Genomic DNA, 15,205 nt, shown 5'->3' on the forward strand with positions numbered 1-15,205 from the left:
CACCCTCAAAGGTGGCTAAAGAGCCCAGGCTTTGGAATCTAGAAAGACTTGGATTTGAATTCTGATACGATCACATTCTAGCTGTGTGACCTCTGGCAAGTTCCTAAGGTTCTCTGAGCTTTCGTTTCTTACTATACAAAATGGGCTCAATAATGCCCACTTCACAGAGTATTCAATGTGATAATGCATTATAAGTGCTCAGTAAATGCAGTCCTGACTTCTATCATTTGGGTGAAAGGAAAATCAGAAGGGCAGGTAACAAGAAACCTATATTTCTGTGGTTAATTTCCAAAAACAAAACCGTTTCACTAGATTTGGTAACTATCAATGGAATGGAAAGACTCAGGTTTTACATTGCAGAGTCACAGTATTTTAGAACTGGAAGGGAGCTTAGAGGTCATCTAGTCCTACTCTCTCTTTTCAAAGAAAGAAGAAGAAATTGATCCAGAGAGGTCGTGACTTGCCTAAAGTCACAGAGCAAGTTAATGGCAGAGCCAAGGCAAGACCCAGGACTCCTGACTCCAGTTCTACGACATCACTGTCCTAGGGCCATTTCTTGATGAAGGTGTGACCTGGTAGGAAAAGAAAAAAAGCAAACATAGCAAGAGAAGGAGAACCAAGGTGCCTAGCTAGTCCACCATTTAAATATTCTAATTTAAAGAGAATATTAAATTACAGGTCATTTAGATTTGATTGGATTGTCAAAGTCATGTGAGAGCTTACAAATGAGGACAATATGAATGAGCCCTGTTAAGTCATTTTGGTTCAGTTACTAAAGGGAAAGGAGGAATGGTAATAATACCCTCAGTCCCTTCCCAAATGCTTCAGGTGTGCCAGGACTGTTGCATTTGATGAACATTATCTAATTTAATCTTGAAAACAGCTCTACAAGGTAGGCAATGGTTTCACAGAAGGAAAATCTCGGCTTAATTCCAAAGGTCACACAGCTAGTAAGTGACAGATCTGGGACTCGAACAGAAGTTTTTCTGATTAGAAAGCCTGAGCTCTTAGAATCCCTCACAGGCAAGTAAGGGGCACTCAAAATTTATTTCCATACAGTCTAGATTAACCCTGAGTTTTTAAACCTCATAGACACTCATATCTTAAACTTCTCAATAAAGCACTGAAGTGGATATTCAATAATAAGTTTGTCATAGTAGCATATCTAAGTATTTGGCTCTAAGTCAATCATATTCACATATCCTTATCAGGCATATTGTTGGCAAGGGCTAAAGGCCTTTAAGAGATAAAGATAAAGAACATACTCAGCCAGAGGTGGGGATTAACCCAGGATTTCCAGCCTAACACCCTAACATAACCCTCTTCCTTTTTAAAGATTCTCCATTCCTTCTTCTTTAATGGGCAAACCAGAACATTTCACAGATTTTTTTTTTCTCACTGAAAGAACTCTATTTCTCACATAAATGTGAGCCATGATTATTTCTTTCATCAGGAAAAATCCTCACTGTATTTTCTTTTTTCTCTCTTAATTTTTTATCTTTCTTTTTATTTTTAGTTTTTAACCAATAGTTGGAATCTCTCACTGATGTGCAAAAAATTTATGCTGGTAGAAATCATTAATACTGATGCCTGGCAAAAGGGAGGCCACGCATTCTGAATGACATGATTCTTATTTTTATGATTAGATTAATTAAAGTGACTGGTGTAAATCCCTCGCCCAGTGTGGGGAGAAGAGACCCCAAGGGCTAATCTCGCCACCATATGCTGTAGCACTTTGAAAACTGGGTAGGACGACTTCAGCTCGGAATGTCTTTATTGCTAAAAATATAACAAACAACCAACTGCAGGATGACTCATGCAATAGCACTCAACTTTGCATTCTTCAGAAATTTCTGAACACGATGTTTTCTGCCAGCGCCCCATCTCCAAAAATGTCCATTAAATAAACTCCTTGTCTCTGCTCCTGAAAAAATATTAGGACTAGTCCCTGAGGCTCTACCCCACGTGAACACTGTGTATAGAATGATACCTGATCAAGGTAAATGGACCAGACCTCCCATTTGTAATCTCTGTCTCAAACAGAGTGTTGCCAACAGCTAGGCCTGCAAATGCGATAGGGATAATCTAACAGCATTTTCTCTTCCATCATCCATACTTTGAGAGTTAGGAGGTGGTATGACAGGGTAGGACGGAACCCACCCAGCAATGGCTTCCACCTCCCTTTCAGGGCAAGCCTGGTTGTGGGGAGTGAAGGGTATATGCGAAAGTAAGGTATTCCCTTCTCTGTCCCCATGGGTTCCTGCTTTCTTTTCTGCCCAGTCGATCCCCTTGAACCAAACTCTTTCCTAATCAACGTTCCTTGAATATGAAGCAAATGAAGATCTACTTACAATCTGTTGCCATGCCAACATAGATGCATTTCTTAAAGCGACATTCCTGGCACTGATTTCGCGTGACTTTGTCTATGACACATTTTCCTTCATATTTACAGGAATAGGATGGATGGAGATTTTTCTGAATGGTTCTTCTAAAGAAACCCTATTTGAAAAACAAAGACCCAAGACAACAGTTTCATATTTTCTAGAAATCAATGATTCTGGAATTTTGTGTCCATATAACTATGAGATGAATTGTTTCGGACCTTAACCTGTTTCTGGCCTCTAGCTCCACATATTCAAATATAAGACAGTTGGCCCAGAAGGATCTAGTGAGTTCTAAATCTGAGCTGATGATGCCATAGGACTACAGAGTCAACACGTTTTTTTGGTATTTATTCAAGGAAAAGAGGCTAGTAGGAACATCTAGTGCTTGTTTTTATTTTTTCTAAATATTGAATGTATAAGTAAATTATATTGTTCTGTCTCATAGAGTGACATAATTGTGTTGCTAAAGGAAGCTATGAGGAGTTTTGCTACTTTATGCTGGGTAATAAGAAAGCTCAAGACCAAGAAGAAAGTGAAAAAATGAAAAGAGATGGATACTTGCAATACTTTGTTAATTAAAAATCTAATAATAGTAATTAAACAGTTGTACTAGCTGGCTTCACGGACTTAGTTTAATACTTGTTTTTGACTCTTGAGACAGCCACGATCAGCTCACTTGGCCTTTCAAACAATAGGACTCAGGGAGTAGAACATTCCAGGTTTTCTACCAAGTTTTTCCCCATAGCTTATTGCATTGAGGTTTTCCTTTTATAACACTCTTTCTTTGGTATCTGTAGATATACACCTACAGGTTCAATGATTCTTCCTTTCTTAAGGCATGAGAGAGCACCTCTGTAGCATCTGGGGACACTAGGTGTGGGTGACTTAGGTAATATGCTCAAGAATGTGCAATACTAGAATTTTTCTGGACATGATCCTCAGGTTGAGGCAACTGTCATCTGTATTGTAGGAATTAATAACAGTAGTGAGCACTTACTTTGAGGGCACATTGCAAAGTGCTGTAGAAACATTTGATATCCTTCTATCTTCCCTACAACCATGTAAGGGAGGTGCTCTAAATATTTCCATGGTAGGGATTAAAAAAGTAAACCTCAGACAGGTTAAGCCATTTGACCAAATCACATGGTAAGTACATGCAGGAGCTTGGGTGGGATGGAAACCATCCAGCAATGGTCCCCACCTCCCTTGCAACCCAGGAGTGGCACTCCACATCTTAATTGCTTAACTGCTTCTATTATGTATAATGAAGTAAATTTTACTGTATTACTTAAATGTTTTAGATGAACAGATTATAAATAGTCCTGTCCCACCCACTTAAAAAGTTCATTTTATCTGTTGGTAGAATAACAAGGCAAAATGAGTTTTTTAAAATGTCAAAAAATTTAAAAAAAATGTTTTTTTGAGACAGAGTCTCACTCTGTCACCCAGGCTGGAGTGCAGTGGTGCGATCTTGGCTTATTACAACCTCCACCTCCAGGGTGCAAGTGGTTCTCATATCTTAGCATCCAGAGTAGCCGGGATTATAGGCATGAGCCACCACGCCTGGCTAATTTTTGTATTTTTAGTAGAGATGGGGTTTTGCCATGTTGGCCACGCTGGTCTTGAACTCCTGGCCTTAAGTGTTCTGTCCTCCTTGGCCTCCCAAAGTGCTGGGATTACAGGCATGAGCCACCATGCCCAGCTAATTTTTATATTTTTAGTAGAGATGCATTTTTGCCATATTGGCCAGGCTGGTCTCGAACACCCGGTCTCAAGTGATCTGCTCGCCTCCGCCTCCCTCCCAAAGTGCTGGGATTACAGGCATGAGTCACTGCGCCTGGTGGCAAAACAAGTTTTGATGGATGTTTTCTGCTAAGGCCTAAAGGGGGCCTCTAACTTTGTTAGATAAATGGTGGGAAATACCAGTTGACCTAGATTCAACCCACATTTTTATTATCCTGGTTAATGTTCTTTGGCTTTGATTATATACATATACCCTATTGCATATTCCTCCCTCAGGCACAAAAGCTCTTTCTTATTATGAAAATGTCCAAGGTAGGATGTTATATTGGGCAAAGCAGAATAAAATGGGAAAACATCAGGAATAACTGAAATGAACAGACTTGATTTTGGGGCATATATGCAAATCCCCTATCATTTCCATTGTCTTGATTTTGGGGCATATATGCAAATCCCCTATCATTTCCATTGTTCAAGTTCTAACAGAAAACTGTCATATTATATTTGGGTTTTGTGTTCATAAGCACTTGAGTCCATTAATCTGAGTGATGTTGATACACTGTTATAAGATTCACTCAGTCACACACAGGGCAGCTGTTGGAGATGTTAGCAATGTTTTCCTGGGTGTGCAGGGTGGGCAAATCTTGCCAAAGCGTGAATGTCAGAGCATGCCATGAGAGTGAAAAACAAGTTTCCCTGCAAACCTCGCTTTTCTTTCTGTTACCCTCTGACCAAGGAGGGCAAAGGAGAACTAAAGAAACCCAGAGATTGCTGGCAAGATGTATGTAACAGACAGGGAGGAGAAGGGTAGGGTAGCACGCCTCCTTCTGGAGGAAACAACAATTTCCTAGAGGTAGAAATACCAAAGTCCAAGACATTCAGTAAGAATGCTGACTGCTTACCAGGATAGGAAGATTGTTAGTCTATCTGAAGTTGGGGAGACCCCTGTCTCCCTCATACTCTGATGCTGACTCATGTTCAGGGGTGGGGTTAGGGCAAGGAGTACATTGACCAGTAAGACCACGCTAAGCAGAGAATGAGGTGTGACACACCAGACCCCAGGGTTTTCCAAAAAGTTACTCTGTTCACTTTTTATTGGAATGAATGAAATAATTTATACTTTGCTTATTTCCACAAAAGAGTTGAGATAGCTAGCTCTGTTATACACTATACCATCTTTTCTTTGGCCTATCTCTGATGACTTTTCTTGGGCACTTCATGGACCAAATCCTTTTAAAGATGTTGGCCTTTCTTTTTTTTTTTTTTCTTGAAATGTTGGCCTTTCTTAAGCTGTAATTGAAGTACATTTTGACGTATGATAAGGAACCACTTCATTTTAAAAAGTAACAGATAGTAACTCTTGGAAGTGGACTTGAAGACATTTAAAACAGTCTACTTATTAAAAAAAAATCCTTTTAGAGATGAGCTGACAAAAGAGATGCCCTGGGCAATAAATAAGGACACATATTTCATTGATGATTTGTTGGTAAGAAGAGGTCTTGCTTTTACAGATCAGTATCAGACATGTTTCTTTGCATTCTGAGAAGAACTGTATCCATTTTTTAGTACTTTGAGATGATGCACTATCAATGTGAAAAGGAGATAACTCACTCTTCTAGTTCACTATTCTGGCAGCTGTTAAAAAACTTTGGTTCTTCCTCTAACAATAGTTTGCTGTGGGACAGTATCAACATCCTTTCTACAAAAGATGCGTAAAAACTTGGATATCACAACAGACATGACATTTCCAAAAGATTTCACTCTTCTCAGGGTGAAAATTGGCAAAAAGGATTCTCTCCATACATATTGCAAGTATGGGGTAGAAATATTTTTAAATTACAGGTTTGAATAAACAGTATAGGAAACAACCCTTTCATCTTTCACCACTCTTAAACACCGTGTGTCTCATTTGGAAAACTCATTTGTCTTTTTCCAAGATGCTTTGTCATTACATGATGGGATCTGCACAAGTGCCCTGGGAAGGCTCTTTTCTGATTTTACGATGAAGGCAAACCTAGATACAGGATTCTGACCTGAAACAAAGGCACAGAGCCTGAAATCTAGATTTTGCTACACTATTTCTTCTTTTAAGAAAACCTCAGCTGATCCAGGCTCCAGACATCCTGTGATCTAGGGAGAACAGGCTAGCTGATTTCTTGATCATCCTGAAGACATATGTGAGGCAGGGATATGGGTTAATAGGCTCAATTCTCTCTTTGTTTAAGTCAATCACTAATAATGTATTGTCCTCTGTAAGGCACATTCACTCTTTAGAGTCATTTTGGGGAATTAAGTATTAAATGGAATTCCATATTAAATGGAATTAGGATCTCTCTCTCAGAATTCGAAATTTCCCATTATGCACTGATTTAGAACCTTAGTGCTGCATCTAAGGTAGGGAAAGCCTTATGAATTGGGACTAATTTAGAGAAAAGTCTAGTTTGAATTGTCAAACTTTTGGAATGAGAATAGGTACCTAAAGTTATGAAGATGTATTACTTTCAAATCAAGCCAATAAAACTACTTTCATGAGACTGTCTGCAAGTCTCTAATAAATAGCCAGGACTTACTTGTAATTAGATTCCTTAAATTCCCTAAGACATTATTTCCATAGATGTAATGGCCACCTTTAGCCCAGTCTTTGTTAAAGGACTACAAATTCCAGATCAAAGGGGTCTGGATAAATGAGAACATGTTAGATCACATTTCAAAAAACAGTCTTGCAACCTTAGAAATTGCCCCTTTCCAATGGATGTATTATCTCAAACTTTTTTGCAGCCTTCTCCTAAATGTTTCCTAATTTCATGTACAAAACATAGGGAATTTGCAAGGAAAATCTTCCATTAGGGAAAAAGAAAACTCCTTAATTTGAAACTGAGCTAACATGTCAATTTGGGGGCTTTACGAGCAAGGGTAGGAACAAAGGGGGGCAGTTGGAGAAGGGGAAGAAGAGGAGAAAGAGGTAAGGTGGATGAGAGAGGAGGGAAGGTGAAATGTTTTATACATTTAATACAATTTTTGCTTTAGGGTTTACATCTTCTGATAATTTAGTTTTAAATATAAGAGGTAAAAAAGAGAAGGTATTTAACAAGTAAACAATTTAAAAAGTCCTTCCCTGACTTTAAATACTTCTTTACTTATGAAACATTAGCTGAACAAACACTAAATACAGCATTGGGTCAAGCTTTTCTCTTCATGGTGGATTTCATTTTCAAGGCTAGATCGTTGGACCAAAAGATATTTTCCAGAAACCTTATCTCGATTTTGTTGATGAAGTCTTGTAAGTAGGCCAATTTAGGCTGAGTTTCAGGAAGTGAATGGACTGTTGATCACTGGCATATTCTTGTCAAGTATTTCCTGCAGATAGGACTGTACAGCACAAAATTAGCTGATGGATGACCAGAATCTACTTAGTCACTGTAGGCTGTGCGAAAAGCCAATTTGGATAATTTCAGAACATAACTGAATCTAAGTAGCCTCAAAGATATTCCCTACTGGAACCCTTGAAAATGAGCATATTCATTCAGACTAACAGCAGAAAACAGCCTGTGGTAGAGTAAACTCTGTCTCCTCCAACACTGTTGATAAAACAAGAGGAGAAACAGTCATTTCTCAGGATGACAACATGTCAAAAAGGACCTATGCTTTATAAACCCAAAGTAAGAGTTTTATTAATTTCTTTTTATTTTATGGATTCTCTTCCTGTTTTAAGAACACTTGCAGAAGTAAAGAAACCAGACGTCACACTCATTTAGTTATTTATGATTTGGGAAAAAAATTCAGTTCTTGAACATGTCAAAAATGAAGAGCACAACCAGACACCTAGATGATCACAGGCCATGGATGTTAGGATTTGGTTTTAATTTGAACTTAAACTTAATGTTGCATTCTGGAGGAGCACTGGGAGGGAACGGGAGCTGGGCTAAGCTCCATGCTCGTGGACCCAGGGCAATTACCTTGCAGCCTTCACACGTGATACAGCGGTAGTGATACCCAGTGGCTTTGTCACCACACACTACACAGAGCTCGTCCTTGTCTAAGTAACTGGGGATGTACCCTGTGAAGGAAATAAAAGAAGGAATATTAAAAAACAATATATTAACGTCAAAGAGACACTGTAGCTAAGATTGCTAGACCGGAGACAAAATTGACTTGCCAGAAAGAGATAACAACAGTAAAGACTTAGTGAAACCAAACAGTAAGAATTTTATACTCATAGTGTAAACATAGGCCCAGGATTTCAGAATGCCTTAGAAATAACTCACACCTATAATCCCAGCACTTTGGGAGGCCGAGGCAGGCGGATCACCTGGGGTCAGGAGTTCAAGACCAGCTTGGCCAAAGTGGCAAAACCCTGTCTCTACTAAAAATGCACATAATTAGCCGGGCATGGTGGCAGGCACCTGTAATTCCAGCTACTCAGGAGGCTGAGGCAAGAGAATCACTTGAACCCAGGAAGTAGAGGTTGCAGTGAGCTGAGATTGTACCATTGCACTCCAGCCTGGGGAGCAAGAGCAAAATTCTGCCTTAAAAAAAGAGAAAAGAAATAGCTGTGATCACTTGCTGTGCAGGTAGGAATAGCAGGAAGGCTGCAGAGCCAGTGACTCAAGCAGAGGGGCCAGGATTTGAGCACTGTGAGTTCTAGATAACACAATCTCTTTAACAAGGCTTATTTCAAAACCTGTTTTCAAAAGATTTGATCCACTTTGGAATCACAGTACCATGCAATAAATTCAGGAAACTTTATAGCTGGAAGAGTCCCAGGAGATGACGAAGTCCTTGAAAGGTGAAGAAACAGGCCTGCAGAAGTTTGGCCTTCCTCAGGGTCACACTGGAAATTACCAGCAGGATTAAAACCTAGGTCTCTTAATTTCTAGCCCTCCAGTATAATATGCTGGTCTTTTTCTAAAAATAGAGAGTTAACTTTAAGTAGAATGAATTTTGCCCCCTAAAAAGATTAGGTAAACTTGTGATATTATGATAAGTAATCCAACAACACTGGATAGTGTGAAATAACAGAGGTTTTGTTTATTAAGAAAAAAGGAAAAGGAAAATCTAAACATGATAACTCTCTTTTTTAGTGGACAATGAGTTTATTAGTTTAAATTCCTTGACCCAGGAAGCTAAAAAGCACAAAAGCAGAAGCTTCCTGTTTCGCTCTTGTCTTTGCTCTTTTCCCCTCCTGTGGAGAGGATGCCGAGACACAAGATGCTGATTCAGGACGGCAGGTTCATTCTCCCCTGTATCAATGGTTTGCCATCGATAAATTGTGTGATACATAGAATCACACAGCTTAACATAAGACCAAACAATCAAAATGAGGCAGGATTGGTTGGGATGTGAAGAAGCAAGAGGCTGAGAAACAATCCTTTCTCCTGATCATGGCCCTTACGAAGTTTTTTGACTCAGTAAACTCTTCATTCCAATAAAGATTAGCTAGGTTGAAATGACTGATGCCTTACTGTGTATTTTACCATGACATTTCATAGACCTTTTATTAAATTAGGTCAGTTGCCGAAGTCTTGCTTTTCAGAAAAAAAGCCATTAAGGAAACAATGAAATAAATCCTTTTCATAATTTCTTAGAAATTATTTTGCTCAAACTTTACTTTAGAAAAATGTTCCTTCTTGGGAGGCAGATAATTGACTTGAAAGTGAGGTTTAGTAATGTACAGGATTGTATTTTTAAATATCACAGCTTTTCTTAGTTTACTTTTGCATCATGCAAACCATGATGCATCTGTTGAGTTCACTGCAAGGGTTTCAAAACTCTCGTCAGTCATTTTTAAAATGGGAATCCTGGGAAGGATCTGGGCAGAGAAAAAAATGGAACTAGAATGCTTTGTGTGTTCATTCAGTCATTTATCTATGAACTGCATTTATTTAGCATCTACATGTGCTTAGCATTGTTCTAGGTGCTGAAAATATAAAAATGAGTAAGACATGGTTTCTTCTTTTGGAAATTCATAAGCTGAGTTCTGTTTCTGTAGCCTTGGTCATTCCTCAGTGAGAAAAAGAGAGGTGAAAATGAAGAGAAGAACATTAAAAGATGCTCAACATCAATGCAGGGAAATGCAAATCAAAACCACAATGAGATACCACTTTATACTCACTAGTATGGTTTTAACAAAAATGACAGTCACAAGTGTTGGTAAGGACATGTGCTCATGTGCTTTTGTGTGCATATAAAGACCTACTTATAAAACACAAAGTAACTTTTAAACCACAAAGTAACTCAATTAGGAAAACAGGCTCCTTCCTGGTAGAGGCAGATGGACTATACAGACCCATACTGTCAAAAAAGCTACATCTTGACCTCTTATACCTCGAGGTTATAGGCAACTAATCCAACAGAATGAAGACTTTCAAGTTCTTGGTATCAAGTACAGAATGCAGAGATAAGGGAAAAAGCACAAGTCATTTCTGTCTAATCTCAGGTATAAGAATCAATTGTAATGTAGTTGAACACTGTTGTACTTGTGGGACATGACTTGGTAGGGGTCAAAACAAAGTATCCAAGAACATTAACCAGAGTTGGGAAGATGCAGGTAGTTCCCCCTCACCTCATATTTCCCCACCCTGTCTCATGAGACCTGCTGACTTTATCTTTTGGCATTGGCAGCCGGACACTGAAGATTTATTCCTACCTATAGTTCAAAAATTTATGTAGATGGTGTTTAAGGTTCTTGTGGAATCCAACCATAATTAAATCAGTGACTGGAATGGACTCCTTTCATTTACTGACTGCTAGGCTGACAGGTGGTGTGCTTGACTCTCTTATTTCTCCTAGACTATCTTCTTCATGGGTGGAGGTGATTAAATGTCTTTAGTTAAATCATCAAGCCTTCTACAGAAACATCTACTTAAGTTGGTTGCAGTTGCTTACATGGTCATACTAGTGCACCCCACCCCTTGCTTTCTTTTCTTTAAAATATTAATTTTAAACCATCTTATTTATCTAAAACAGTCACCACAGGCAATGATACATCAATCATTATGCTTAAGTCCACTATTCTTCATTAAATAACTTCCATCAGGAAATAACGTCCCACACATAGTGACTAGGTAGGTGAGGATTCTCTTAAAGTTATTGAACACAATTGACAACATTATATACTAACCAATTCTCCTAGAGAACTTAACCATCTTTTGCTGTTGTATTTAAGTGTCTCCATCATTTTCCTTTGTCATACTCACCAAATGAGTTACACAATGGTCAATATGCCAAACCAAGGAAAATTCACATGTATCATTAGTTTTGTTGCCAAGAGTGGACACTAATGAGGGTTATAATGTCAGTGTTGGGTTCTGCCTAGAAACAAATACCACAGACACAATCCTGGAAGCTACAACTGTTCATCTGAGGAACTGCATCTGCTAGTTGTCCCAGGTGACTGCTAAAGAAGCCTGGTCAATAACCCTTCAGAAAAAAATTAAGCTCCATGACAATATATGATAGTTCAAAAATGATATATGTCCCGCAGCTCTTGTCTGCTCAGATGTATTATTTTTCAGATTAATACATTATGCTGCCACTTTATTAAGCATATTTTTATAAAAGCAAACTCCATCTGTTTGTTCAACAAAGGACTTGAGAGTTTTTCAGTTGACATTTGGCAATGTCTGGTTAATTGCTAAGTATTATCTTGCATATCTTGCAGTTAATGCTATTTAAAAAATATTCTCTGAGGGACTTGTCATGTAGAAGGGGAAAGTTTTGTACATTTGCACTACAAAGCATGCAACAGGTAGTAAGCTTAGCTTCTTGGTTGAAAACAGATTCAATACTTTCTTCCCTATGGACAAGATCAGAAGACTGGCTAGTTTAATTCTTTTGAGTGAATTATAACAGAATCTCAGGTCCTAGGAGGAGAAACACTGGTTCCTCTTGTCACCTTAGCAGATACATGGTCCTTAGGGAAGAGAATATAAAGCAGATTAATCTTGAAGGTAGATCTAAAATATAAGGTGCTGCATAGGACAGCAGATGTAGCAGCAAGGGAGAAGAGCTGAGTTCAGAGATCTTTTCCAAACTGGCAAATCTTACCATCTGTATAAGACCACTTGCCTAGCAGAACCAGTCCTGGCATCTTAAGGGAGGGGCTGTGATTTGTGGTAATGGGAAATACTTTGGGTAGCTCAGAGAAGTGAAGAAGTTCCATGTTGCTGATTCATCTTGTGAAACTATCAACTCAGAGCCAGTAAGGACCCTAAGTATCTTGGGACGGGATAGAGGATGAGACTATATTTTGTCACCCCTCAGGAAGCTAAGTCATTAGCATGCTGAGTCACTCTTCTGATTTTATACTGAACCTCCTCAGTTCATCCTGCAGCTCAGACCTTCTGATTTAAGCTTTTCTTTCCCCCACCAGCACCTTCCCTACGTCATTTCTTTGCATACTTAAAAACCTTGAAAGGTTTATCCTTTAGCCTTTCCCCAACATACGAATCCTGATTCCTTTTATCTTTAATTCTTGGCAGTAGGTACCAAGCTGTACATCATGTTAATCTTTAACCCTGTGATAGACACTGTATTAAATTAAACCATCCGTTCATCCATTTGTTTATTTAACGGCATGTACGGGCGTACTGTGTGGAAGACACTTGGTACAAACTTGAAACAGCATTAACTTTGGAGGCCTTCATCCAATGCTGTCTGCAAATTCTCAGCAGAGCTGCCCCAGGGGCTCCCATTTCACACGATCTTTCCTCAGAACATGCACTGTTTTCCTGCCCTCCCTACCCCTGCTTGGGATCTTGGAGTCTCTTTCTTTACTCTTTGCCCTCTGGCTGGCTGGGCCATGGTGTTGGGGGACAGCAGACAATGGCTCCCCAGGCTTTGAACTCTGAAGCACTGGTGGGCGGAGGAGGGGTGAGCAGAAGGAGGACCAAGTAGAGGTGTCACTCTAGAAAAGGGGATGAGGATATGATGCCAAAGGACCCTGGATTCTCATTGGAGGCTTTAGTGCAGAAAAAGGGACAACATGACGTTTGGATCATTTCTTCTGACTCAAGAATTCCTGAAACTAAAACATATTTTCAAAATTTCAATCTTTTTTAACTTTTATTTTTTGAGACAGAGACTCACTCTGTCACCCAGACTGGAGTGCAGTGGCATGACCATGGCCCACTGGAGCCTTGAACTCCTGGGCTCAAGCAGTCCTCCCACCTCACCTGCCTGAGTAGCTGGGACTACAGGTGCACGGCCACCACGCCTGGCTAATTTTTAAGTTGTTTTGCAGAGATGGGGTCTTGCTATGTTTCCCAGGCTGGTCTTGAGCTCCTGGGTTCAAATCATCCTCCCATCTTGGCCTCCCAGAGTGTTGGGACTACAGGCGTAAGCCGCAGTGCCCAGCCTATTTTTTAATTTTTAGGGCCAGGTTTGGGCATAGTATAATGTATAAGCAGTACCTAGTGAAATGTTCCTTTCGCCATCCCTGTACATTCAAATCCTTAATAGCTGACATAACCTTTCAATCTACAATTAGAGGGAAAATATTTGAAGATGCAAATCACTCAAAAAGGAAATAGGTTGATATAATGCGTTTGAGTCAGAATATCAATCAAAAGGGCACACATTCTGGCAGCATACAACATTTGGCTTGCAGAGTGTTTTTTAAAATCTTAGCCAATTTTTAAAACCAGGAGATTTCATAAAACATACAGAATTCTTGCTTCATGTGAAAAACGGGAGGAAATGGCAATACTGAACCCAAATTCTCACAGTGTAACGATCAGCTGAACTGGGAAGGTAGCCCTGCCTCCCAAGAAACAGACGTCCTTTTTAGCTCTCCAGTCAGAACCTCTCCCAATTGTGTGCATCGGTTGCTATTTATTTTTGTTCTTGCATTATGCCTTTTCATAAATAAAGAAATATTTCACAGAATTCTTTATCTTTATCAAAAGTGGAAACACAAAAGTAGTTTGAGAAAAATGAGAACTTTTTTTTTTGAGGCGGGAGGGGGAGAAGGATGAGTTTCACTCTTGTTGCCCAGGCTGGAGTGCAATGGCGTGATCTCGGCTCACTGCAACCTCCACCTCCTGGGTTCAAGTGATTCTCCTGCCTCAGCCTCCAGAGTTGCTGGGATTACAGGTGCCTGCCACCACACCCGGCGCCCAGCAATTTTTTGTTATTTTAGTAGAGACGGGGTTTCATCATGTTGGTCACACTGGTCTTGAAATCCTGACCTCCGGCAGTCTACCCGCTTCAGCCTCCCACAGTGCTGGGATTACAGGCGTGAGCCACTGCTCCCAGCTCGAGAACATATTTCTTCATGGAAGTGAGAAATATTCTTATCATATACTGTGTAAGCATTATGTGTCTTTGTTGAAAAATTTAAATTAATACAAAGGAAAATGCCATCTACAGATTAAATAGAAATAACACATCAATATAAATAAGTAAGGGGGTTCAGGAAAACCACATTTCCAATTATATACCTTTCCTTCCTATGATATGAAATGCAGGTACCCTTTAAAGTGCACATATTTAAGCATTTTTTCACGTCAACCAGGGCAGTGATTTACTGTCCCATGCATAGCAAGTGGTCAATACATAATTGCAAATGCCATTCAACTTAGGTAGTTTCACAATCCCTCCATTGCCAAGGAGTAAAGCAAAAAGGACTCTTAGCCTCCATTCAAAATATACCTTAAAATTGCCATTACATTGAATATAATTAGAATTACAATTAAATGTTATATCATTTTTGGAAGAAAATTATTTCTCCATCAAATTTTACAATGGCCTTTGGCATAGCACAGCAAAATTGGAGCTTAGAATAAAATCTCAGTTAAATGAAAAGCTCAGATTCACAATTTTCATACTTCGGATTTCCCTATGTATATTTCTCTGGTGACCTTCTAATGACAAAGCCTGAGATGATAGGCAATTAAATTTATATCCCAAGGCACACTATAAATTTGTCAGGCCCAAAATTAATACACTGTGAAGTTAATAAAATCAGCTCCTGATACCAGGGAGTAGATAAAGAAGAGGTAGCAGTTCAGTCCTTGGTCCTTCCGTGGACTTTGGCTTAACAATGCTCAGCTCTGCATGAGGGTGAAGTACCAAGAAAGGCC

The 15,205-nt window shown here is 39.3% G+C and overlaps 1 protein-coding gene and 1 long non-coding RNA gene across 15 annotated transcripts in view; one reads left to right on the forward strand and one right to left on the reverse strand.

Moving 5' to 3' along the window:
• Positions 1 to 15,205, reverse strand: part of THRB (thyroid hormone receptor beta) — a 366,979-nt gene that overhangs the window by 27,366 nt on the left and 324,408 nt on the right. For all 14 annotated transcript variants that reach the window (XM_025376929.1, XM_025376936.1, XM_025376933.1 and 11 more), the window contains 2 exons: positions 8,081 to 8,181; positions 2,352 to 2,499 (listed from right to left, as the gene is read on the reverse strand). In XM_025376929.1, the coding sequence (XP_025232714.1) occupies positions 2,352 to 2,499; positions 8,081 to 8,181 (249 nt within the window). The remainder of the gene's footprint in view (positions 1 to 2,351; positions 2,500 to 8,080; positions 8,182 to 15,205) is intronic.
• Positions 7,009 to 15,205, forward strand: part of LOC112619090 — a 39,931-nt gene continuing 31,734 nt past the window's right edge. The window contains exon 1 of the long non-coding RNA XR_003118173.1: positions 7,009 to 7,086. This is a non-coding gene — a long non-coding RNA (uncharacterized LOC112619090). The remainder of the gene's footprint in view (positions 7,087 to 15,205) is intronic.

This window comes from Theropithecus gelada, chromosome 2 (assembly GCF_003255815.1).
Source record: "Theropithecus gelada isolate Dixy chromosome 2, Tgel_1.0, whole genome shotgun sequence".
NCBI lineage: Eukaryota > Metazoa > Chordata > Mammalia > Primates > Cercopithecidae > Theropithecus > Theropithecus gelada.